Source organism: Zingiber officinale, chromosome 4B (genome assembly GCF_018446385.1).
Source record: "Zingiber officinale cultivar Zhangliang chromosome 4B, Zo_v1.1, whole genome shotgun sequence".
Taxonomy (NCBI): Eukaryota; Viridiplantae; Streptophyta; class Magnoliopsida; order Zingiberales; family Zingiberaceae; genus Zingiber; species Zingiber officinale.
In genome coordinates, this window is record NC_055993.1 from 119,200,191 (window position 1) to 119,224,665 (window position 24,475).

The window sequence follows — 24,475 nt, forward strand, 5'->3', positions numbered from 1 at the left end:
ATTGATTTTCATTCTTTTTTCAATGCCTTCATCATATTCCAATGCTTTACTTGATCGATTACTTGCATTGTTAAGTTCTTCCCCAAGAATAGCTGTCGCCTCTCTGATAACTCGAGACAAATCTTTAGTGCTCTCGGTCTTTCTCCTTTTTGGCTTAGAATTCTCTTCGCTTGATCCACATATGAAATCTTGGGCATATGAAGCATAATCCCCATCAACACCTATACTTTCATCATTTTCAACTGTAACTTTGTCTAATTCTTCGACAATATCAGTAGGAACTTGAGCATCTTTCCTAGATGCAAGGTCTCCACCAAAAATGATAGAAAATTCCTCATAGTAAGCCAATGACTTGTATCTAAATTGTTCTGCATCTCCATGAGTCTATAAAATAAAATTTATATTACTAACTAAACAAATGAAAAATAAAAATAAATCATTTTAATAATAAAATAAATTACCTTAATATATTCATCCCACTTAGAATTCTCAGCCGTAACAATTTTTTTTTCTGAGTCCCAACCAAAACCACTGCTACCAACTCTATACAACATGTCATGGACAACATTGTGGAGCTTCTGGAAAGTTCTTAACCTTGATTCAATGTGTGGTTTTGCCTTAATTCCATATCCAGGCATGCTAACCTCAAGCATTTGTTGTAGCTTTAGTCGATGTCCTGGCCTAAAACCTTTCTCATTCTTATTTCTAAGATCTCCAGCATTATTTAATTGCATCAATGCTTCAATAAGTGTAGCATCTTCTATAGCAGACCATTGATGTTTATTTTTCACGGGTCTTTTTGGGTTGTAAGATTCTCCTGAAGGATTAGAAGTCATGTTCACCTATAGCACAAAAAATTAATAGCGCAAATAAAGAGAAATAGCAACCAGCTAAACATTGTAAGCTTGAAACATTGTAATTCAACATACTCAATGGAAAATAGACATTGGGTTTCTACTATTGAATGGAAAATAGAATGTATTGACCAAATTACAAAGAAACATTGTAAGCTTGAAACATTGTTATTCAACATACTCAAAATAAGCTAAACATTCAACTATAAAATCGTAAGACATGTCAAAAAAATCTAATACTTCATAAGAATCACACAAATGATCTCATCTAGATCTTTTCCATTCATTAAACATGTCATTGGCCAAATTATCGCGCCAATTGCTAAATTCACTCGAAGTCTCAATGGTTAACACCATGTTTTCACCAATGTCATCAACTTGATCTGGATGACTATCCAGTATTCTCTCCAACCTTCTTTCTGCAAGATCCCCAGCCATTTCTCTCCTTATAAAATTGTGAAGAAGGCAACATGTCATAATAATTCGATTTTGAGTTTGGATCGGATAATAAGCTAGACTTCTAAGTATTGCCCAACGTATTTAAGTAGCCCAAAGCATCTCTCTATCACATTTCTAGCAATTGAATGCTTCATATTCAAAAACTCTTGAGGACTTCTAGGTACTCGACCTTCCTTCCACTCATTTAAATGATATCTTTGGCCTCTATATGGTGCTAAAAAGTCTTCACAGTTTGTGTAATCAGCATCGACAAGGTAATAATATCCTATAAATTGAATAAATGTATTAAAATAGATCACAAACTCAAAACACAGTAAAGTATTTAGGATATTTTGAAAAATTAATTAGCAAATCATGTGGGACTTTTAATCCGTTTTTCCTTGTGATTGCATCTTGTAACACTCTACTATCTGCTGCTGAACCTTCCCATCTAGACAACACATATGTAAATTGCATATCTTGGGAACAAGCAGCAAGCACATTAGTAGCAATTTCACCCTTTCTTGTCCGATATCTAGGTTTATCCTCTGCTAGTACTCTAACTTTAATGTGTATCCCATCTAAAGCTCCCAAACTATTCTAGAAGGAACAACAAAAAGAAAATAAGAAGAAAAAAAATCATAAATCATAACTTTAAAAACAAATATAATAATTACCTTAAACCATTTCCATCTCCAATCTATTGAGTCTGTTGCAATTGGCTCTGGATTTTTGAAAAACAGATTTTGTAGACGAATAACAGCATTCAAAAATCGAAGAAAATGCCTACTTATTGTTTCACCAGACCTTTTAAATCGAAATTGTATAGTTCTATTCTTGACATGATGAGCTAGCAAATGTAATGACATTGCTACTTGCTCATCTACCTCCATATATCTTGTTCCTTTCAGGTCCCCTTCACTTTCAAGCATACAACACAACTTTGTAAAACTACTCCTATTCATTCTTAGCTGTGATATGCAAGTAGTGTCACTCTCATATGCTAAATTATATATCATCCCTCTCCTAGCAAAAATGTCATTCACATATTGTCTTTTCAAGCAATACGATCTATTATGTCATTCAACTAAAATACAACACATTTGAAAAAACCAATTCACTATATTCAAGATCTCCAACCAATGCATTAATACAACAACTAATTTCCTTTTTCTCATTATGTTCCTGGTCTTTAAACTAAGACGAGTCATGGCTGCAAAATAAATAAAACCAATAAATGAAAAGGTGTTGATTTTGATGAAAACAAGATGCTGATTTTGATGAAAACATATAACAAGGTTTGAAAGTAACATTACAAATCTAAGGATTTTTAGACTGGTCATAAAATTGACAAAAAAGGAGAAATATAAATTTCAGAAATTCAGAGTTCATGACAAAAAGGAACAATAAATGCAAACTTCTGGTTTTTTTCTAAAAGAAAAATCGGACTTCCTTTTGTAGGCTTGTAGCTATCGGAATTAAAAGGAAGATACTCATATGAAAGTGGATCCTGAGTTAACAAAAAACACAGCACTCTTGTGACCAATTGTGTTATACGCATCATGTTTGACAGGTGACAATTAATTTCTTTAAAATTGGATAGGTTGCAACCTCATTTATAAAAAGAAAACAACAATGGCTGGTATAAATTGGGTTAGCAACTTTACTGAAAACCACATAACCTCGAAAATAGACAAGTTTCCATTTAGTTAATGAATTGTTAAGATTTCATATTGTACAGTGTTGGCTGACAAGCTACAAGAATAATGCTGAAGCTCTTGGTTCAACATCCTTGCATTGCATGACACAACTTAAACAACTTTTTGAAGTAAAGCCTGTGTAACCCAAAACATTGTTCCAACAATAAATCAAAAGTTGTGGATGAGATCAACTAAAAATGTTAGAGTGCACAGGAATAAGGGAAGCATATGTGAAATCCCTAATAAGCTTTTCGCATTCTGCCAATACAAGTAAAATTATGAATCTAAACATCTTCACATGCCAAGGAATTTAAATGGATGACAAAAGTAGAAAAAAAAATTACTCTTCCAGTTAAATGTAAGAAGACATTCCAGACCAAGGGTTTTTAATCAAAAATTTGATACTGGAAACATCTGACTATGAACTTACAGATATAGATATTCCGATGTTGATAGAGGCGGTGGATCAAAGCCTTGGCGAGGCTTTATGGGGAACGGAGGCGAGGGAGGTGGTGTCGGCGTCGATGCTGATGGAGAAAATGGTGGATCAAAGCTTCGACAAGACTTTAATGGGAAGTAGAGACGAGGGTGGTGCTGGCGCTGATGCTGGTGTTGGCGCTAATGCTATTGTCGGCGTCGATATTGTTGTCGGTGGCAATGCTGATGGAGGGGTTGGATGGAGGTGGTGTTGGCACCGATGTTGGTGTCGTCGCTGGATGGAGGTGGTGTCGGCACCGATGCTGATGGAGGCGCCGGGATGATGGGTGAGGCGAGGGAGAGGTGGTGTCGGCGTCGTTGCTAATGAAATCGCTGGGATGAGTCTGGGATGTGCGACAGGATGGAGAGGGAATTAGGGCTATATTTGGTATAAAAAAAATTTAGGGTTGTAATGTAATCGGATTACATGCTATTTGGCTTGTAATCCTGGATTACAAAAGGTTATTACCTTTTGTAATTCAGATTACATTACATTACAAAGTTAGAGTGGTACCAAACAAAATAATCGTCTTTGTAATGTAATCTGGATTACATTACAAGGCAGATTACAGGCTACCAAACGCAGCCCAAATGCATTCCTCCTTGATCTATTTGGATTCTCCTCTTTCCTAACCTTTAGTTAGAACTAGTCACTCGATAGACTTTCACCCTATCTAACTTCAGTTAGTATTTTCCCTTGATTAACTGCAATTAAAGCTTTCCTTTGCCAACGTGTGATCTTCCTTGACTCATTTGGACTTTTCTTTGTCTAACCACAGTTAGGACTAGTCACTCGATAGATTTCTCATCCTTAACCTCGGTTAGAGTTTCCATTGTCTAGTCTCACTAGGACTTTTCTTTCCTAACATCTAGTTAGGACTTTCTGTTTGTCTAACCTTTAGTTATGACTTTCTTAATTAATTAAGTGTATGGTTTTCTCTTGATCTACTTGACTTTTCTATCACATATTAGTAAACATCGAAACTCATATTAAAGCCAATTTAAGTTTAGTTAAATTGGTTAACATTGACCCAAGGACAATTACACTAATACCCTTGGAGATCAATCTTTTATGTAATCATATGATCTACTATCAGCTCATAAATGATAATAAATCGGAGTAAAGAGTTATATATGAATATACATTTAATAATCTGAAATCTAATAACCTTAAATTAAATCATTTATATATATATACCTAACCAGATAATATTCGACCGTATATGCAATAACTCTTTTGTGTTCAGATGCATTTTTTGGTTCACTAGGCCCTGTAAGTTAACATTTCCTTTACCTTCGGTTCTAGTGCTGGATGTAGCATAAAATGGCACCCTTAAGATGGATTCTTCGCCCCATGATTTCACAAATTCCCAGAACTTAAAAAGGAAAATCTGGTCAGAATTCTTGATATTTAATTCGGCGTTTTACTAAAAAGGAGTAGTCAGATTTTTTTTATTATCAAAATAAGCACTCTAATTTTAAAACTATTAAAAAGAGCATAAAAATAGTATATTCTCTTCCTACCCCTCCCGTCAACCTCCTAAAGTCCCTTCCTGTGGATATCATTTTCCAATGCATCCGAACCACAATTTAAGATATTTAAATCAAAAGTTATTTTTATGGTTCGGATACACGTCACCTCATCATAGGTCTCACCTTATCTCTCTCTTTCATCTTTGTATTCTTATATTGACAACTTCAACACAAACCTCTACCCACTTTGCCATATCTCTTCCTGCATATATGCGGTGGATTGCAATAGAGTAAGTAGAGAGCTTTGGTTTGGTCGTAAGGCATTAAAGAGTGCAACTTCAAAGGATTACTGATTTGAAGAAATTCGGCGTAGAAAGACAAATTTCAAGCAAGACTACATTTGATAGAAAAAGAGAGATACATTTTAGTTATATATGTATAGTATTTTGCTACAAATTGGTTTATAATATCAAGAAAGATTAGGATGTTATTCTTTAATCAAATCCAAGGTTTGACATCATATCTATCTTCACCTCGCTCAACCCTTCCTATTATAAATTGTAATTATGTTGATATCCAAAAACCCTAGGTCCATTCAATTAGAGAGGTTAGATTGCACCCAAATTAATTCCTGTGCCTTTCTGATGTATCAAGGACTCTATCAGTGTCATCTATTGTTGATTTAGATATCTCAGGAGTTGATATAATGTTACGATAAATTTCAGTCAGAATTTGGGTCTGATATGGTCCAATATCAGGCCAACATTGGGCCTGATATGCTCCAATATCACGCCCAAATTAGGCCTGATATGGAAAATATCAGGCACATATTCTGGCTAATATTGGACCAGTGGGCCTGATATTTGACTATATCAGGCCCACAGTGGGCCTGATAATTGACTATATCAAGCCATTTTTAATCTTGATGTGAGAATTGTATAGTTGAATTATCTCCTGAATAAAAAATAGGGCTGTAAATTGAATTTAAACTCTAAGTTAAAACTCGAAAGTGTGTGTTGTTCATTGAATTCCAACAAGTGCATTGTTCCGTCCCAAATGGCACGACACAAGAACTTCATTGACAGTGATTATAACCTAGGTTTAACACCATATCTACCTTCTCCTCACTTAACCCTTCCCATTGATCGATATTTTGGTGAAATTTTACTACTCTATGTCCATTAGTGAGTTTTGTTCAAAATCCATTGATGGGCCTAGAGAGGTAAAATTACACCCAAATCAATTCTTGTTGCTTTCTCATGCTTCAAGGACTCAAACAGTGCCATCTATTGTTGATTTAGATCTCTCCGAAGGTGATCGAATCTTACAATACATTTCAGCCAAAACATGGGCTTGATATGGAAACATATCAGGTCCAATGCTAGTCCTGATTGTTGGGGCAATTTCCCTTGGTCAAGTTTGTCCAGTTTAACTAAGCTTGAGTTGGGTCAAGCTTGAGTCGTAATGTTTATGTTTTGATGTTTGACAATATATGGAGATTGCTAGGGCAATCGTCCAGTTGTGGAGATGGTCAAAGGGTTGACCAGTTTGATGAGAAAACAAGTCAAGTAGGTCAGTGTTGACAGGAGACTTGACTGGGAAAGTCCTAACTGAAGTTTAGGCATTAGTGAAGTCCTAACTGGAGTTTAGACATTGGTAAAATCCTAACTGGAGTTTAGGCAATGGAGGAAGTCCTTACTGGAGTTTAGGCAAATGGAAAGTCCTAGTGTGATCTAGGCAAGGGGAAGTCCTGATAAGTGAGATTAGGCAATTGGAAAGTCCAAGTGTGATCTTGGCAAAAGGAAAGTCCTAGTGAGGAGCCAGGCAATTGGAAAGTCCAAGTGTGATCTTGGCAAAGGGAAAGTCCTGGTGAGGAGTCAGGCAATTGGAAAGTCCAAGTGTGATCTTGGCAAAGGTTGTAAGTCCAAGAATGTGGTCTTGGCAAGATAAGTCCTAGTGTGATTTGGCAAGGAGAACTCGATAACTAGGATGAGGCTGAAGGAAGCTCCTGAAGGCAAGGCGTGAAGGATGGGAGATATCCGAGGGACGCAAGGCTGATGGAGGAGGCTAGAAGGCTAGTTCGAGGTTGGTCGGGTGTGGCCAAATGCTAGGCATGCAGACTCAACTAGTCACGGTTGACCGAGAGTTGGGTTTGGGGAGCTGGACTTGAGTTTGAGTCAAGTCCAGGGTGTTCAATCGATCGGGCGATCGATTGAGCAAGGCTCCAATCTATCGGTCGATCGATTGGAGTGTGCTACGAGTGTGGGATAGCTCCAATCGATTGGCCGATCGATTGGGAGTATCACTCGTGAACACATAAGGCATCCCAATCGATCAGTAGATCGATTGGGACCTGGAGTTCTCGCGCGAGGAGTCGCCAGAACAGCTGGATCGATCGGCCGATCGATCCAACCATTTCCAGAAAGAATAGAATGCATCTGAATCAATCGGTCGATCGATTCAGATGGTCCCAATCGATCGGTCGATCGATTGGGAATTCGACCATTGTAGGATTGCAGGTGATGGACGGCTGGGATTGTGCAGTGCTGACGTGATAATCGATTGGAGATAAATTGGATCGATTGGGAGCACTATTTAAAGCCTTGGCGGAGCATTTTCTCCGCAGATCTTTGCGATTTGCTTCCTGCGACTTTGCTGCGATTCACTGGTGATTTTCTCTGAGCTTCTCCGCCAGTTCTTGAAGGCTCTTGGGGTGCATCCCCAAGGTTCAAGAGGCCACGACAAGCATCAAGTAAGTAAGAAGAAGAGTATATTCCATTGTATTTTTGTTTCTTCTTGTTGTATTTGTGTTGTGTTGTGTGTGAGTGTTGTACGAGGCTTCTCCGCCTTCGGCTGCGACCGAGAAGGAGATTTTTCATAGTGGAGATAGGCGTGTCGTGTGGATCCTTGGATTAGTCACATCATCTTGAGGTGGATACCAAGTAAATCAGGTTGTTAGCATTGTATAGTTTGCCTTCGAGTTGTATTCCGCTGCAAATCATCATGATGAAGCAAACAACGAAAGACGCACGCGACGAAACGCTATTCACCCCCTCTAGCGGACATCACGGTCCCAACACTGATATGGGAGCATATCAGGCCAAGTTGGTCCTGATATGGTGGCATATCAAGCCTTTTTTAATCCTGATATAAGAACTGTATAATGAATTTTTACATGAATAACATAGAGGCTTGTAAATTGAGTTTAAAATATAAGTTCTGACCTAAAAAGTAGGTTTTATTGAGCTTATTAATTTAAATTCCACTTGGAAAAGGTGATTGAAATCCAATAGCTGCACTTCTCTGTGCCAAATGACATGACACAACACCTTAATTGACAGTGATTAAAACCAAGGTTTGACACCATATCTACCTTCTCCTCGCTCAACACTTTCTATTGATTTCTATTTTGCTCAAATCTAAATACCCTTGGTCCATCAATATGTTTTAGTCAAAATCCACTAGTTAATTTTGAAAACATAGTATGTACACATGCTCTAGTGTTGGTTGCTTTTTGAAAACATCCACTAGTTACCATCGATTGTTCCAGTGAAATTTTTGGGCTTTTAGCGCATGTCAAAGAGTCTTCAGGTCGTATCTATGAAAATTAATCAGAATTGATGTCACACATCTAAGAGAAAAGTATCCGAGTGTGTTGTTGATGGCTACAACAATCGATGGTAATGGGAGTGTTCTCCCAGTTACCTTTGGAATTGCTAAAGTTGAATGTGCATCTGCATGAGAGTGGTTTTTAGATCATACAAAGAAATTCTTAGGTTGTGTTTGGTTTAGAGGTTTGGGAATGAGGGAATGAATTCATTCCCAAACTTTGTGTTTGGTTGATGGGAATGGAATCAAGATTTTGGAATGAAATCCAAAAATTTAGGTATGGATGAAATCCACCCCATCCCTTAGGTTTTGATGGAATAGGAATAAGAATTAAGTTTTGGACGAAAATACCCTTATTATATTTGTTCAATTTTTCTTTCATTTCACTTTCTCTCCTTGTTCTCTCTCATCATACATTTTCTCTCCTCATTCTATCATCATATTTTCTCTCTCAACATACTTTCTCCCTTCTCATTCTCTCTCATCACATATTCTCTACCATTTTCTCTCTATATTCTCTCTCATCACACACCCTCTCTCATTATTTTCTCTCTCTTCATTCTCTCCTCATTTTTTCATCATATTTTCTCTTTCATCATACTTTCTCTATACTCAATCTCTCTTACCATACTCTCTCTCTATATTTTATCTCATCATACTTTCTCTCTATTCATTCTCTTTCACCACACTCTCTCTCCTCATTCTCTCTTATCACACATTCTCTACCATTTTCTCTTTGTATTCTCTCTCATCACACACTCTCTCTCATTATTTTCTCTCTCTTTATTCTCTCATTTTTTCATCATACTTTCTCTCTCCTCAATCTCTCTTACCATACTCTCTCTCCATATTTTCTCTTATTACACTTTCTCTCTCTTTATTCTCTTCCATCACACTCTCTCTCCTCATTTTCTCTCATCACACTTTCCCTCTCTTCATTTTTTTCCCATCATACTTTCTCTCTCATCACATTTTCTCATCATATTTTTTCTCCTCAATCTCTCATTTTCTCTTATCACACTTTCTCTCTCTTCATTTTTTCCCATCACTCTTTCTCTCAACATATTTTCTCTCTCATCATACTTTTTCTTTTCTCAATCTCTCCTATCATGCTCTCTCTCCTAATTTTCTCTCATCACACTTTCTCTCTCTTCATTTTTTTCCATCACACTTTTTGTCTTATCACACTTTCTCTCTCATCATTCTCTCTCATCATATGTTTCTCTCACATTCAACTTTCTCTTCCATTTAATTTTTTCTCTTATGTTCCTCTAAAGGTAAAAAATAAAATTTAGGTTCATTCAGATTGAAAATATTCGACTAACCAAACATTATTTTTAAGAATGATACCCAAGTTCATACCCATTCCCATTCCATAATACTATGATATCCATTCCCATTCTGATTCCTAGGAGAGAACCAAACGCCACCTTAGCTGTCAATGCACATTCAATGAGCATAGTATCAGATAGACATCGTGGCATTATATTAGCAGTTAGGAAAGTCTACCCGACAGTCCATCATGCTTTTTGTTGCTACCACATGTCTTGTAATATGGTAACAAATACTGGCAGTAGGTCATCTTTATGCTTGTTTTGGGCAGCAGCATGAGTAAACATAACACTCCAGTATGATCTCATAATGTAAACCATGCTTGAAAAACATCCAGATGCCCATAAGTGGTTTCAGAACATTGACCCTAAAAGATGGGCTAATATACACTTTAGTGGGAGAAGGTACACAATGCTAACCACTAATTGTATAGAGAGTTTAAATACTTTGTTCAATCATACACGTAAACTTCCTATAAATAGGTTAATTGATAGTACCAGAAGAAAGGTAGCTCAATGGTTCTATAACCGGAGGGAGGAAGAATCGAAATGGGAGAGTGCTTTGACACCTAATGCTACTATGGAAATGGATTTAAGGAGAGATAAAGCTAGATCATATAAAGTCCACCCCTGCTCTCTGTTGGAGTGTATACTGAAAGCCTAAGCTTTGTAAACATTCATTATGAATAAAGAATCACATTTGGTCTAATTATCTACATTTGTTTGTAGTTGTTCATTTAATTTATATTGTAGATAACATAGTATGTGGTGTCACATACAGAAGATGATGTTATCAGTACCTTATAAATTATAAACAGTAACTCACGACCAGAATGGAAAGAAACAAACCATTAGAAGGTCGTAGTGTAATTAGGTATTAGTTTATCTTAACTATATAATTACACTAGTACACTCAGAGTGTATTGAGTAGGACCATTTGAGGTCGTTTCTTTTATACTGACTTTATAAAGGAACAAAGACCTCGGTTATTATGGAAGTGTGTGCTCTTAATCCTAATATAATACCAAGCACATATATTTGATATTTATTTCTTTAATTTATCAATGGGTGAGATTTAGTTCGATGAATCAATAAGCCCGATAAATTGGGAAATGATATCACTTATAGTGTGTGTTGTTGATTATAGAAGGAAACTGTGTCCTAGAGATACTAGGTTGATAATGTCCCCAAGAGGAGCTCATAAGGATTGTCATGTTAAACCCTGCAGGTGGACTTAGTCCGACATGACGATAAGGTTGAGTGGTACTACTCTTGGACTTAGACATTAATTAAATGAGTTGTCAGTAACTCACTTAATTAGTGGACATTCGATATCTTAAACACAGGGAGACTAACACACTCATAATAAGAAGGAGCCCAAAAATGTAATTTGGGATTGGTGCGGTAGTTCAATGATAGTTCTCTAGTGGAATGAATTATCATTGATAAAATTAAGTTGTGTGTTCGGGGCGAACACGGGATGCTTAATTTTATCGGGAGACCAAAACCAATTCCTCCTCTCGGTCCCTATCGTAGCCTCTTATTTATAGAGTTCTATACCCACCTATACCCACCTTCTATACCCACCAATAAGGGGCCGACCAAGCTAGCTTGGGAACCAAGCTAGGGCCGGCCTAGGTATATTATTGGGTGGCCGGCCCTAGCTTGAACCCAAGCTAGTGGGGCCGGCCAAATTAAATTAAAAGGGATTTTAATTTTAGTTTTTATTATGTGGAAGAAATAATTTTTTAAAGAGAATTAAAATTAAAATATCTCTCTTGTAAAAGATCTACAAAAGATTAAAGAAAGAGATTAGATCTCTTTCCTTATTTGTAGATTGATGAGTTATTTTATTTTCTCTTTAAAAATTATCCACATGTTGATAAAATTAAAATTATAGAAATTTCCTTTATCAACCATGAAGAGATTTTTAAAGAGAAATTTTATTTTTAAAATTTCCGGAAACAAATTAGGAAGTTTTAATTTGTTGATTAAAACTTGTCTAATTTATTTCCTCTAGAAGTGGCCGGCCATTAGAGATTAAATTGGGAAATTTTATTTAATTTTTCTCAATTAAATCATGTCAAGGAAATTAAGGAAATTTTATTGTAATTAAATTTCCTAATTTGCCTAGGCCAAGGAATATAAAAGAAGGGTGAGGGTGCCTTCACAAGACACAACATCTATTATTCCTCTCCCTCTTTTGTTCCTTGGTGTGGCCGACCAACCTCTCCCTCTCTTCCTCTTGTGGTGGCTGAACCCTACCCTTCTATTGGAGCTCTTGTGGTGGCGGATACTACTCGGAGAAGAAGAAGAAGAAGGAGAGAAAGCTAGCATCTCTTGGAGCTTGGTTAGTATTTTGTTTTTCTTCCTTGGTGAAGCTTCCTCTTTGTTGGCCGAACCTAGCTAGGAGGAGAAGAAGGTGATTGGTGGTTTCTCGTCTCGGAAGATCGTTGCCCACACAACGTCCGAGGTTAGAAGAGGAATACGGTAGAAGATCAAGAGGTTTTTCTACAAGGTATAACTAGTAAATTTTATTTCCGCATCATGCTAGTTATTTATGGAAATAATACCAAATACAAGAGGCTTACGTTCTAGAATTTCGAATATGTTATTTCGAAGTTGTGTTCTTTTGTTTCTTTCTTTTCCTTGTGATTTGATTGTTCTCTTTGGTTAACCTAAAGTTATTTTAGGAAATTAAATATTAGCTTTCTATTAAAGGTTTTGTCTAGTCGGTGGTGGTTGCTCTCATATCCAAGAAGGCTATGTGCCTCGCCATGTCAGTACTGGGAACCTTTTATGGAAATTAATATTTAATGGAATTAATAACTTAAGGAGACTTGGGTCGAATGTGTTAAGTTCCGCAGGAGATCCAAGTCAAAACCTAAAAGAACAAATAGATTAAGTTTTGGATCAAACGTGTTAAGTTCCGCAGGCGATCCAAAATTTAATTTAAAAGAACACATGGTAGCTAGGAAAAGGTTCAGACCTTTGTACAAAATTTTTGTACAGTGGAACCTATAGGTTTTCCGAGTAGCAACCAACACTCTCAAACTGAAATGGAAGTAGAGACCCGGGTGCTTCATACATTGTTGATTTAGAAAGAAAATATTGCAACTACGAAGAGTTTCAAATTCTGGATTGCCTTACTCACATGTTATTGCTGTAATCATTCATCGAAACATGGATACACTCTCATATTATCAACATTATTTTCATTCACAAACTTGGAAGGCCACTTACATGGATTGTATTTATCCTTGTCGAAATAAGAAATTTTGGCCTTGTGGTGTAAACAACATTATAGTTCTATGTCTCCGTAGCCTTGTGCAGCCTGGTAGGTGAAAGAAGGCACGGATCTAGTCAAAACATAATGGGCAGGTAAAAAATCAAATGCAGCTCCTACAAACAACTTGGCCATAATCGAAGAACTTGTAGAATGTCGCCGGCCCCTACTAATTGACTTACTGGTATATGTATGCCAGAATATTTTGTAAGCATGAATATTATGCTTGATTTATATATTTTGTACGAAGGCAGAATGGATCCATATCTTTTGTATGTAGTACATCTTGAAAAAGTTTTTGTATGTAGTACATCTATATATACTTTTTTACTGGTATATGTTTGTATGAATTTGAAGATAAACAATTGTGTTTAATTTTGTAAATTTAATATCTCCGATATGAGAAGTGTCAATTGTCTATATATTTCAAAGTGGGTGCATGTAAATTGGGTTTCATCTGAAAGGTATGACTAAATTACGATAAGTTTCAGCTAGAACGTGTTAGGCCCAAGGTGGGTCTAATATGGAAACATATCAGTCCTAAGGTGGGTCTGATATGGAACCATATCAGGCCCAAGGTGGGCCTGATATGAAACCATATAAGACCCAAGGTGGGCCTGATAGGGGAAAATACCAGGACCACGGTGGGCCTGATATAGGAATATACCAGGACCACGGTGGGCTTGATATGGGAAAATATCAAGCCAACGATTATTCCTGATATTAGAATTGTATGGTTCAATAATTTCTTGAATAACCAATAGGATTGTAAATTATGTTTCAACTCTAAGTTAAGACTTAAATTAATAGGGTTTTGTCGTGCTTGTAAATTGGGTTTCCCTTGAGGTGCTCCGTCAACGTCGCCACCTCTTCGTCATTCTCACAAACATCTCTTACGCACTCGAGTCCAAACTCTCGCCACCAACGTGGCGTCCTCCGAAGATCTCCAGCACCTCGGCGGCCTCAAACTCTTGGGCCCAAAGGAACTTGAGGAGGATCACATCGGTGCTCTTGTGCTTCTTGCTCAGAAGCAACGGAATGCTCCAGAGGGAGATGCCTCCCAGATCCAGCACTTCTTCCTCCTTATCTTCCTCACCTTACTCCTCTTTCTTGGCCTCAGTCACGCACGGGTTTGGTGTCAGGCCTCGTGGTGATAAATTAGGGATGTAAGTGAATCAAATGGTTCGCGAGCTATTCGGAAAGCTCGTTTAAGTTCATTCGTTTAGCTTATTGAGCCGAGACCCAGCTCAATTTCAAGCTCGACAGTTTTATCGAGCCGAGCTCGAGCTTAAGGATATTCGACTCGTGAGCTCACGAATATATTCATTTATAGGCTTGCGAGCTCGAACTCGAGCTCAGCTCGTTGCTCGAGAACATGTTTGTTTATAGGCTAGTGAACTCAGGCTCGAGCTTAGCTCGTTTAGAGGGCTCGAGAACATGTTCGTTTATAAGCTCGTGAACTCAGGCTCGAGCTCGGCTCGATTAAAGTGCTCGCAAACATATTCAATGGTATGTTGAGTTTGGAAGTTTAATGTAGTAGTTTGGGATGTTCAATGATGTGTTGAGTTTATATTATTTTAGTTGTTAGATTTGTAGAATATTTATTCAAATGAGTTTTCGAGCTCGCTTAACAAGCCTGCAAATCGAGCCCAAAAATAAGCTCTAAAACGAACCTAGAAGCGAGCTCGCTTAACTAGTTAGGATCGTTAACTATGATAATTGAGCTAATAACGAGCTGAGCTCGAACTGTTCGGGAGTTTAGTAATTCCAAAATGAGTCGAGCTTAAACCTTGTGATAAAAGTTTGATTCGAGCTTGAGCCGAGCTCAAGCCCGAATATAACTTAAACGAGCCGAGCTCAAGCTTAATACTATTCTGCTCAGTTTGGCTCGGTTTGGCTTGTTTACATCCTTAATGATGATGGGGAGGTAGCTTGATGAGATCGTTAATTGCTTGATGAAAACGAGCTTAGGGTTTTCGCATATGGAAAAATTATAAACCGATTTAATTTTATATGAGAGAGGAAAAATATTTTAACCGGTACAAAATTATTACTCCAATAATCAGACATATCAATTTTATTTTATAACTTATTACTTCATCAAATAAATATTACAAAGTAATATGTCATATAAAATTAAAAGTGAGGTCCATGTTTTTTAATCTACGAAGTTTAAAATGGCATTTATTGTATCAAATTTATTACCGAAGTAGATTATCATATATTATTTCATAATTAATAATTACCGAAGTAAATAGTGGTGAAATCTATTAACAAAATTCACATGGTGTTAATTCCCAACTTGGTCTTCATTGTCTGGCTTTACTCATCGAGATTTTTCTATTATCTAACCTCTAGTTAAGACTTCTGTTCACCAAATGTGGTCCTCCTTAATCCATTTGGATTCTCCTCTTTCCTAACCTCTATTTAGGACTAGTCACTCGGTAGACTTTCACCCTACCTAACCTCAGTTAGGGCTTTCCCTTGATTAACCGCAGTTAGCGCTTTCCTTTGGCAATGTGTGATCCTCCTTGACTCATTTGGACTTTCCTTTGCCTAATCACAGTTAGAACTAATCACTCGGTAGGCTTCTCATCCTTGCTTAACCTCGGTTAGAGCTTCCATTGCCTAGCCTCACTAGGACTTCTCTTGTCTAACTTCTAGTTAGGACTTTCCGTTTGTCTAAATTTCAATTAGGATTTTCCTAATTAATTAAGTGTATGATTTTTCCTTAACCTACTTGACTTCTCTATCACGTACATATTATTAAACATCAAAATTCATGTTTAAACCAACTTAAGCTTAGTTAAATTAGTTAATATTGACCTGAGGATGATTACACCTGTATTGAGGACCAATCTTTTATATAATCATTTGATGTATTATCAATTCTTAAATGATAATGAATCAAAGTAAAAAATTCTATACGTTAAACGTACATTATCCAAAATCTAATAACCTTTTATATATATATATATATATATATAACCAGATAATATTCGACCGTATAGACAATAACTCTTTTGACTTCAGATGCATTTTTTGATTCACTAAGCCCCTGTAAGTAAGCATTTCTTTTACCTTCGGTTCTAGTGCTGGATGTTGCATAAAATGGCACCCTTAGGATGGATTCTTCTCCCCCATGATTTCACATATTCCCAGCACTTAAAAAGGGAAATCTTGTCAGAATTCTTGATATTTAATTCTGTGTCACTGAAAAAGATAAAAATAAGCTCCTAAATTTTTAATCATACCGTAAATAAAATATGATCATTATTGGGCAAAAATGAGCACACTGTTATTAGAACCTTCAAAAGGTTTTTTTTTTTTCTAAAAAAATGTCAAGACAACGTTCTATCATTTTTTTTATCTTAAAAATATTTTTATTTTAATAGTTACTCTACTATAACATATAAAATAAATTAATTCAATTTTGGTCAAAAATATTATATATAGAGGATATCACTACAAGAGTTTTAAAGTGGTTTCACTTATTTTGACAAATTTACATAATTTTGATGAAGTTAATATATATATAATATTTTATTTAATATGTTGTAGCTAATTATTACATATCATAGTAGCTATTTTGTAGGTGTTGGAATAAGAATATTTTTAAAATGACAGTGAGGTGTTATTTTTATTTTTATTTTTAAAAGAATGTCCTTCTAATGAACAAGATAAATACGGGTCTTCTGATTTTTTTTTCCCAATCGTTATTTCCCTGTCCTAGCATTTGTTTATCAATTATAATTTCACCTAATTGTTTTTTTTCCCATTTTGTGTATTTAGGATTTTTAATTGTGGGAATTGGCAGCTTCAAATTTTGAATCCGAAAGTTGATTGCTGGGAAACACAAGCTTTTTATGTGGCTACCTCTATATATAGACAGAAAAGATCTGCTTTAATATATATACACACAGAAAAAATGGTTTGCATTCATGGTGCATCATGAATTTGTTCTTGGATAATTATTAAATTTGTACATTATATATCTAGTTATTGGAAGAAAAAAAATGAAAGTTATATTTCAAATATGACGTGAATAAAAGATTACTAGTTACAGCATCCACAATGCTCTAGCATTATAACACCCACCACATCATCAAAATGTATGGGACCCACTGCCACATACTCATTATAACAACATCCTTCTTTCACCCACATCCCTTTTAACGTTAATACCCATTATTCATGGGTCCCACCGTCCACTCACTCATTTTAACATTATATCATATTAAATAAATATGTATTAAATATGTTTTAAAATATTTAAATTATTATTATTTTTAATAATAATTTTACGTTCAAAAATAAAATTTTATTATTTACGTTTAAAAATAAAATTTTATTATTTCCAAACCCTTGGACATTTTGAAGATTTTGTGGAGGAAACGGCATACTGGGAAATGGATATGGGTATTGATAATTTGGTGGAATTTGTGGATTCTAGGAAGATGAATATTCTTGCGAGTTGTTTGTAGAATTCAAGAAATTGAAAAAAAAAAATGCCCTATTATTTTCATCCATTTCGGATAGAAAATAAGATGGTAGGAACTTGAAAACATAGACGGGGAGAGAATTTAGAGAGTGAAATTGAAAGAGTAGTGAGTGAGAATGAAAATATGTGCACATATGGATGGATATTTATAGTCAAAATTTCAAACTAGTCGTTAAAAAGTAATCATTTTATTAAAAATTTTAAATTAAATAGTCGTTTTTTTTTTAATTAGCCGTTGCTTTTGTTTTTTAAATGAGCCGTTGTCTTCTGTTTTTTTTTTTTTTAAATTTTAGAGTTTATATTTGTATTAAAAAATAAAATAAAATATAGCATGAGGTGGGCCACCCCAATGTTGCTTGAACGCGTTCAAGCGGTTTGAACGAACGCGGCGTTCCACAACGCCGCGTTAAAGCAACAATGGAACGCCGCGTTAAAGTAACAGTGGTGTTATAACGCCGCTTTAACGCGGCGTTGTGGATGCCCTTAGGCATGTTCATGCAAAAAGAAATGATCGTCGACAGCAGGATTCGAACCTGCGCAGGCAAAGCCCAACAGATTTCGAGTCTGTCTCCTTAACCACTCGGACATATCGACATTTGTTTTAAAGCTGTAAGTAAAAGAATCTAATATTTTCAAATGTGAGAAAAGCGATGTCCTCGTCGCTGCCACGTTCGCAGCCAGTGACACCCCAAAAGTCGACCACCTTCGCCGTCCACTCCTTTGTCCAGCAGGATGTTGGGAGTGTCGCGGTGGATAATCGTCGGCACCGCGTAGGAGTGCAGCTGTTCGATTACCCTCTCCGCGTCGAGCGGCACGGGGAGCTAGCCTCACCGTCCACGTACGAGTTCAGCGGTGTGCCGGCTACAGAGATCTCCGGTAGAGTTGGTTGTTCAGGGTGACGTTGGCCACGTGCTCGTACCCGGACGCGCTTCCAGATGGCTCGTACCGCCGAACCAACTGTTCATGCCGCCGCGACGACGACAGCGTTCGGGAGTTCAAGGGACGTCTAGGCGCTCGATTTTCCGCACACGAGGAAATTGAAATAATTATAGTTATGCTATGATATAATATAAAGACTTCAATACTAATAAATTGTATTGTATTTTCGTAGTATCCAATTCTAACGATCAGACTAATTCAGAGTATAACTCAACAGATTTAGAAATTTTAGTTAGGGGGACAATTCATATAAAATTATAAAATATAATTTCTATTAATTAAAAGATGAACAAAGTTAAAATATTAGCATGAACTTGTTGATAATACTTTTTTTCTTTTTAATTCTTTGATGGATATTCGGGCCATAATTCATAATCTTAAATCTTACCCTTAGATCCGACAGAAGATCAATTAAATCTGAACTAATATATGAAGTTTATCAAAAAAAAAACTCTACAAACTTTTTTTCAACTGACTCCTATTTTTCAGCAGGTTCATCAATATTTTTTAAGAAAATGATAATTTTTGAACATTTTATTTTTATCTTAACATATTACATATAGTTTATAAAAATGACTTAAGAATATTTAATGATCTTGTCCAAAAGTTAAAAAGGTAGATGCTAGAGACGTGGCGCTCTTGCTGACCTCCGAGGGACTTTGCTCCTGCCTGCAACATAAGCAGCGTCAGTGCCGAGCCAGGGAAAGGATCCCGACGATGGTCCTCTGACGCTCAAGTCAGTCTCTGGCGAAGCAAGAAACAAAGGAACTGTAGCGCAACTGTAGAGATCGTGAGAAAAGCATATCTCCGTCGATGTCTGGACCCTCCTTTATATAGGGTTCATGTAGCGTGTGCGCACGCTTCTTAAAGCGGGTGCACTGTCCCAAACCTTCCGTAAATAGTCATGTCGATAAATTGTCCCTGACACAGTACCTTAATGAGCCGGACATATCTCTGAAGTGGCAGTGGAAGCTTCCGCCGTACGATCTTCTGTCTGACCACGCTGCTCGTCAGCGGTACTAACTCGCAAAAGAATATTGAAGGATATCTCTGGTGTCTGTTGCTCAGCCGAACGGGACGACCACTAGGCGAGGAGTTCCCTGTCCCCGTGTCGTTCGTTGCTGGGTCGAGTGGGGTGGCCGCTAGGCTGGAGTCTCCGTTGTCTGGCTGATGAATCTACTGTTGGGGTTGCAAGGTTGCAAACATAGTCCCACATTGAAAACACATGGGAAAGATCATGAGTTTATAAGAGAAAAGATATCTCCATTGGCTTAGACCTAAAGTGGCTTAGACCTAACACTACAACAAAAAACCTAATAGACAACGCTTTTTAAGCGTTGTCTTTTTGCCTGAAAAAGCGTTGTTAAAGGCACTGTTGTAAAAAGTCTGCTCAACGACAACGCTTTTAAAACGTTGTCGTTTGTACCAAAGACAACGTTTTTGCAACGCTTTAAAAGCGTTGTCGTTTTATGCAGAGGCGACGTTTTACAACGCTTTTAAAGCGTTGTTTTTGGTAGAAAAGACAACGCTTTTGCAACGCTTTAAAAGCGTAGTTATATTTTGCAAAGACAACACTATTACAACGCTTTAAAAGCGTTGTTGTTTTTTACAAAGACAACACTTTTTGCAACGCTTTAAAAGCGTTGTCGTTTTAAAGAAAAAAAATAAAATAAAAATAATTTAAAAATCATTATTTTTATATTTACGAAACTATTATTTTTCTTTTATCATGTCTAAATTCGAATTTTACATATAATCAACTCGGTTAATGATTTCAAACTCATAAAAATAATAGAAATCTGGCATTGAAGTAATATTAATAATTAATTACATGAAAAGCTAGTAAATATCAAAATTTACACTAATTCTGTTTCAAAGTATATAGTGATATTCACATATAAAACAAAAGAGCACAAAAAATCTATTTTGAACAGCTACAATCTGTTACACCAACAATCTGTTTACTGAATACTGAATACTGAATATTGAAGTAGCCAACAATCTGTTTACTCAAAATAGTACAGTAGTTACTGAATCCATACGCTTAGTGTACTGATCAATTACTGAATCCAGACGCTCCTTAGTGTACTGATCTCGACTGTCCTGTATCCACCTACAAAAGAAACAAAACAAAATAATCATTACTGATGAGCATATATGAGCATTACTGATATGCCATATAAGTTAATAAAACTTGAACAAGAAAACAGTAGCCATATAATTTAATAAAACAATCATTACAGTAGCCAACAATCTATTTTCTTAAAACTTGAACATGCAACCTGCAAAATAAGTTAATAAATAAATATGGACTACACAACCTATTTTCTAAAGCTTACTGATCTACTGATCATATGCATCCACAATACGATCCAAACCTGAAAACCAAACAAAAAAAAGTTTTTTTTGCTCCAAAGCCTAATTGTTATATGTATGTATATATATATACATACATATATTGAACCCGTTGAAAAGGCCCAGAAATTAAGAATAAAAAGCTTGAGAATACTACCAAAAGCTAACTGATATCAGAGACCAAAACACCTCCAAAATTCAGCAATTCAGATGGACAACAGCTAAAGGTTGAACCGTTGAAATGATCAAGAAAAGCAGCTGTGCAGTGTTGCTGGGGAAGAGAGAGAGAGAGACAGACGTGGATGAGGGAAGCAAGTGAATGTTGCAATCCTCCACCATTCAATACATACCCACAATGTACCGAACCAACTCTGACGTCGCACTTGCCGTCTTTTCCCCCAATTTTTTTCCCCTTCTCCTAGCAATTTATCCCGGAATTCTTACCTCCTGAGTATAAAAAAAATCCTTTCAATTGCATACTCTATATTTACTGTCTACCCGTGGTAAAATCAATATATTATCACACGCTCCAGCCATAGCCGAGTTGATCATCACGATAAATTTATAGAAATGAATAAAGGTCAATTTCTAATGAAACCGACATAAATATCATCTCATGTAGTGTCCTGTTCGGTTTTCTGATTTAACCCGGGGATAACTTTCACAGAAAAAAAAAATTATCGCTGCACGCTACAATCCTTGAGTTCTGTGGAGAAGATTCCTCTAATTGTGGGCTGCTTACCCTAATGGTTCGAGCTTTGTCCTCAGAGGGGAAAAGTGGGATAAAAGGAGGGTATGATTTGAGAAGAATGATGGGCCTCTTGATTTAAGTTTGTCAAAGGGAAAGAAAGGCACCAGCTTTTTAGATTCTGCTAAGGTTTCCTGCATAGTTATATTCTGCTAAGGTTCTGCATAGTTAACTATCATCACATTTTTTTAGGAACCTTATTATATATTCTGCTAAGGTTTCCTCTCCTCATACACTAGTTTAGTTAGCTTGACAGTGACAATGTATCAGCTTTGGTAATTCTATATTGGAGGAAAACAAAAGAAGAGAGAGACTAGGAAGGGGAGACCTAATTCAATTCCATTGTTCTAATTTGTAGTGGTTGTGTTTGCTATTGACTAGTCCCCTTCATTAATAGGCATTCAGTGCAACCATTAAAATGAAAATCCTTAAAAGTACATGTCTTACTTTTCTTTCCATGCAGTCTGGCCTTGAGTTACTATATATGCAATACGGATTGTTGAAGTGTTCTAACTACCCTAAGGACCACCTTCTCTAAAGGGTCATCTTTGGCTATGAATTAATCTCTGAAAAAACAACATAGAGATCCAAGCATTCTCCAATAGAAATGCTTCTGAGAAAGGTTTTCAAAACTCTTATAGAGAATGCCAACATTGTGAATCAAATAAGATTGAAAAAATAGTCATTCTAAGCTTTTCAAATGGAGAACAATCACCCTTAATGAAAATTTTAAGAGTTCAGCATAATCTAACAAATATGAAGGGGTGAGGGAACGCACCTACTCATAAATATGATCTTGTATACATTCTGCCAACTCCGATCGCACCTCATCAATTTCTTCTCGAGAATACTCTGCTTGTGTGAACTGTGAACATTAATGAGAAAAAAAAATCAACATTGACTTTGCATATTTTAAATAGTTTATTTCAAATAATTTGAGACATAAGCAAGTAAACATTACTATAGATGGTAGTGAATCTCTTTCGATAATTTCAACTTCTTCAACAATTTGTCTCATAAATCGCATCACATAGTAACCACATTGTTTGGCATCTTGTTGTCGAGGAGCCTATGGAAATTAGAGACATATTATTAATGATAAACATACACATTAAAATATATGTTATATGTAATTACACATACCTTTACTATTACCCACATAGCCTTTTTTCTACCTTTCCTTCCCTTGTTTGAATTAAACAATCTTAAGGCCCTTCATACGTTAATGATTTTTTAATATATGAGTTTTGTATTAACATAAATGCTTAATAAAAAAGAAATATGAACTCACATTTCCACTATATATTTCCAATCCTCATCATGAATGCGGTGCCTTAGAGAATCCAACAAATAAATAACTTCACTGTAAGGGTCAATAACAGTGAGAATCCAATGGAAACTATGCAACAAAGACATAATTAGTGCATATAATTCAATAAATTATCAAAAGACAACAATTGAAAGTGATGTTTTAATTCTTACTTACCCGATATTACATGGCACCAAAACAAGTTGATCTACAGATGCACCACTAAGCCTGCCTGCCAAATGACTTGCCCTTTGGTTTAGCCTTTCAAACTTACCTTTTTTGTCATGTGCACTGGTTGCCATATATGGGATTTTATGTGGATTCACAAATCTGAATTTTTCTTTCTTGTTATCTTTCAGCAGTTTTTTTATAAAGATACCTGCCATTGCAAACATAATAAAAGGAAGAGGTAGATTGAAAAATGAAAGTTATTCACAAAATGGATGATTACACAATTGCAAAATCTAAACACTTACCATATGTAGGCAATTACACAATTGCCTGAAAGGGGCTCCAAATGATACAAAGGAATGATGTCCTCAAGGTGTAGAACAAGTTCATAATCATCATCAAACACGTCATAATCAAAACTCACTGATATATATCTGCCATCATCTAAAGCACGCTTACTATAACAATATAACATATGTAATGCTCTTGGGGCACTTGTTGACAAAGTATGTTTCTTTTTTGGTTGTTCAAGCTTCTTCCTTCGAGGCTTCTAATAATTTCAAATCATGACAGTTAGATAGGATGATTAATAAAACAAGTGACAATTTAATTTGAAATAAAATCTAACAAATACCTCATCTTGGTTCACTATCAAGTGTTTTGGCCAAGCCACATGGGTTCCTACAGCATCACCAATTACTTCAAATTCACTTGGAATTGGATATGGCAAAGGTGCTGATTTTTCTACTGCTTCATCAATGGAGACTCGCATGCAATTATTTGGAAATGGAACACCATGAAGCATTTTATTAGATTCATTGCCACAAACAATTGTACCATGTGCAACAATATTTGTGCTAGATTCCAATGTCAATGCAACTGGTTTTCCCTAAAATGTAAAAGCAGCAGGTCAAAAATAGCAGCAGGTCACAAATAGCAGCAGGTCATAATTAATGCAACTAGTGTTATACCTGCAAAACATCAGCTTGACACAAAATTTGTAGGTCATCATCATCGTTCTTCATGCCATCTTCAATCATGGGTTGCATCTTTGAGCACCATTAAACGCGTGGCGAACCGCTTTATTTTTGATCAGGTTAAGTGATAATTTTCTCATCCACTAATACCCACTAATACTTGCTCTAGAATCCTCATGCTAACTTATCGTATCAACCAGTGGGTCTATGAGGTGTGTGGTGTTTGCATGATGTGTTTGGTCCAGGTGCTAAAACCCAACAAGTCTTAAAAAAATATTACTTAGGCTGAGGGAGCAAAGGAGTTAAC

At 36.2% G+C, this 24,475-nt stretch overlaps 2 protein-coding genes and 1 non-coding gene across 4 annotated transcripts; all 3 read right to left on the reverse strand.

The window, feature by feature from the left end:
• Positions 1 to 18,181: 18,181 nt before the first annotated feature.
• Positions 18,182 to 18,263, reverse strand: TRNAS-CGA. Its single transcript has one exon. It is a non-coding gene; the product is annotated as a tRNA-Ser (tRNA).
• A 2,301-nt stretch (positions 18,264 to 20,564) lies between these two features.
• On the reverse strand, positions 20,565 to 22,921 carry LOC121977885. 2 transcript variants are annotated; one of them, XM_042530290.1, is made up of 4 exons: positions 22,855 to 22,921; positions 22,673 to 22,780; positions 22,494 to 22,576; positions 20,565 to 20,721 (listed from the first exon to the last, which is right to left on the reverse strand). In XM_042530290.1, the coding sequence occupies exons 1-4, from the start codon at positions 22,870 to 22,872 to the stop codon at positions 20,619 to 20,621; spliced, it is 312 nt and encodes a 103-aa protein (XP_042386224.1). In that variant the 5' UTR covers positions 22,873 to 22,921; the 3' UTR covers positions 20,565 to 20,618. The 2 variants fall into 2 exon arrangements, 1 of the variants encoding a protein (XP_042386224.1); XR_006111077.1 differs by lacking the exon at positions 22,855 to 22,921 and having other exon boundaries at positions 22,490 to 22,576; positions 22,673 to 22,691.
• Positions 22,922 to 23,266: 345 nt separating this feature from the next.
• Positions 23,267 to 24,245, reverse strand: LOC121977886. Its single transcript, XM_042530291.1, has 4 exons — positions 24,163 to 24,245; positions 23,826 to 24,080; positions 23,497 to 23,741; positions 23,267 to 23,399 (listed from the first exon to the last, which is right to left on the reverse strand). Exons 1-4 carry the CDS (start codon positions 24,238 to 24,240, stop codon positions 23,369 to 23,371), a joined length of 609 nt encoding a protein of 202 aa, XP_042386225.1. The 5' UTR covers positions 24,241 to 24,245; the 3' UTR covers positions 23,267 to 23,368.
• Positions 24,246 to 24,475: the final 230 nt, after the last annotated feature.